Genomic DNA, 2,500 nt, shown 5'->3' on the forward strand with positions numbered 1-2,500 from the left:
ATGTGCTTGACAAATAAAGTTCTATGAAGTATAGAAAGTTCTGAAGTCTGCTTTTAGTCATTCAGCTAAATGCATTGCTGTCTTTGCCTGTCTAGCTCATGCTCTCTCTTTATGTCAGCATCGAGTCTCGGTCTGTTTGTACTAATCGAACTGTCTGTCAATCTGTGTGTGTGTCTGTATCTCTGCCTATATGTTTATCTCTGTGTCTGTGTCTGTCTGTTTGTACTAATCGGCCTGTCTGTTGATCTCTGTGTGTGTTGCAGACCCAGACGGGATGTCCCACTTTGAGCGATCGGACAGGGGGGGCCGGCAGGGCCACTGGAGGCGGAGACAGCACCGACTAAACGGACCGGACCACTTCCACAATGACAACAGGTGAGAGGACCACAAGACAGGTAGAGAGGACAGGTGAGAGGACCATAAGGCAGGTAGAGACGACAGGTGAGAGGGGCCATAAGGCCATAACTCTCTCAGACATCCTCCTCAGAGAACTGGGTTACCCTCTATAACCTATAGCTTGTCTCCATGGCGAACAGTGATGGAAGGAATGCCAATGGGTGTAGCGGTGAGTGTTTCAACGCTCCTCACGTTTAGCAGCAGAGAGAGAGAGAGAGGGGGGTTGGTGGGGGGGGGAAGGGGGGGGAGTTGAGAGGGAGAGAGGAGAGAGAGAGAGGAAAGAGAGAGAGAGGTGGGGGGCGAGAGAAAAAGGGAGAGACAGAGAGAGAGAGAGGTGGGGGGAGAGAGAGAGGAAGAGAGAGAGAGAGAGAGAGAGAGACAGAGAGCGAGAGAGAGAGAGAGAGAGAGAGAGAGAGAGAGAGAGAGAGAGAGAGAGAGAGTACATCACAGTAGCAATAGTAATTGCTGTGTCAACATGCACTCCACTCCACTCCACTGTATGTGATTGACACTCATCATGCCTATGTCAGTTCAGGAGCGTATAGTGTGGAGACTTGTCAATCTTATGGTATGGCGGCTTCAGGCCTGTCAATCTCAGTCTACTGCATCTATTTTCACTCTGCCTCTCTCTAAACTCCCAATTAATCACTCCACATAACTTTCAAAATGGTCACAGGTGAGAGAATTGCATACATTACATCGCACACATTACATTACATCACATTTGGCAGATGCTTTTATCCAAAGCGACTTACAATCGAGGACCTGGTCATTAGGAATGGTACAAATCGCACCGAAAACCGAAACCAAACAATTCACACACCATACCAAACCGTGAAATGCACTCCGTGGCGAACCGCAATTCTTGTACTGCCCAGAAAAATACATAAAACAGAGATTCTGGTAGTATCTTATCAAGTCTCTCTGGATAACACATTAGCATATAAGACCAATCAGAGGATGACACAATTAAAATCACACCATTTTCACATTATAAGCCTTTACAAACCATATGTAGGATTAGTCACTTGAAAGAGGGCATTTGGAACACTCAGACAGCGCAAATCAGCTGACAACAGCTGATTCAACTTTCGCATCATCACTTTATAATTGCAGTTATATAAATATGGTTTAATATTCCCAGTGCACCATCATGAACTGAAAACCATGACCTTGATATGAACCGAACCGTGAATTTTGCGAATCGTTCGACCCCTAATGGTCATAGAATAAAATACTTACAGATAAAGATACAGATACAAAGACGTAACATCACCTAACATCAACCTGACACTCATGACACCCTGACACAACTCTTTATTTGAAGAGCTAAGCACCAACGAAGTCCCGTTTCATACAGCTGAAGTCCTTGAATGACAGAAGGTGTTGGATTAAAATAATTGAAGAAAGCTAACTGGTCAATCTCTGTCTGTACAACATCATGTTACAGATGTAGTCAGTGAGTGTCTTTGATTGATGTTAGTTGCAGAAGAGAGCTATTTTGAGAGAGGTCATTTGAAATATTGAGCTGTATAGAGAAAGGGCATTGAGGGGATGTTGAGGGAAGAATGGATGGTGACGTGATATTTGGATGCCCTCGCAGAAAGGAAACAAGGAGTGTATATGATGCTGCTGCTGTGGTGACGAGAAGGAAGTGTTATCCTGTTAAATCCTGAACTCCCCCGGAGAGAACAGCTGGGGAAACAAGAAACAGGAAACATTGATGAATTACCTACATCACCAGCTAATGTAGTGTTTCTCAACGGGGGCAGCACTGCCCCTCAGGGGCTGTTAGGGAGCCCCCCGTTGAGATGGATACAGTTGAGAGGGGGCGGTACTTAGTTGTCATTGGGGGCATTGCACATTTTTTAATGCTAAGGGGGGTGTTGGTAGGCTTATGATGAAGTCAAGGGGGGCTTTGGGAGGCTTAGGATAAGGTCCAGGGGGCGTTGGGATGCTTATGATGTCAGGGGGTGTTGAGAGGCTTATGATGAATTGAATTGAATTGAAAACTTTATTACAGACTCAAAAAGTTCCATATAAGATACATAAAAAGACATAAAAAACACATACAAAAACAGACAGGTACATCACAAAGCACCAG

At 45.0% G+C, this 2,500-nt stretch overlaps 1 protein-coding gene across 1 annotated transcript in view; it reads left to right on the forward strand.

Annotated features, from left to right (window-relative positions):
• Positions 1-263: 263 nt before the first annotated feature.
• The window catches only part of LOC134443942 (serine-rich coiled-coil domain-containing protein 2-like), a gene marked incomplete at its 5' end in the record, with an annotated part of 21,647 nt that continues 19,410 nt past the window's right edge, over positions 264-2,500 (forward strand). The window contains one exon of the mRNA XM_063193457.1: positions 264-375. Within this exon, the coding sequence (XP_063049527.1) occupies positions 264-375 (112 nt within the window). The remainder of the gene's footprint in view (positions 376-2,500) is intronic.

Source organism: Engraulis encrasicolus, unplaced genomic scaffold (genome assembly GCF_034702125.1).
Source record: "Engraulis encrasicolus isolate BLACKSEA-1 unplaced genomic scaffold, IST_EnEncr_1.0 scaffold_403_np1212, whole genome shotgun sequence".
Lineage (NCBI taxonomy): Eukaryota > Metazoa > Chordata > Actinopteri > Clupeiformes > Engraulidae > Engraulis > Engraulis encrasicolus.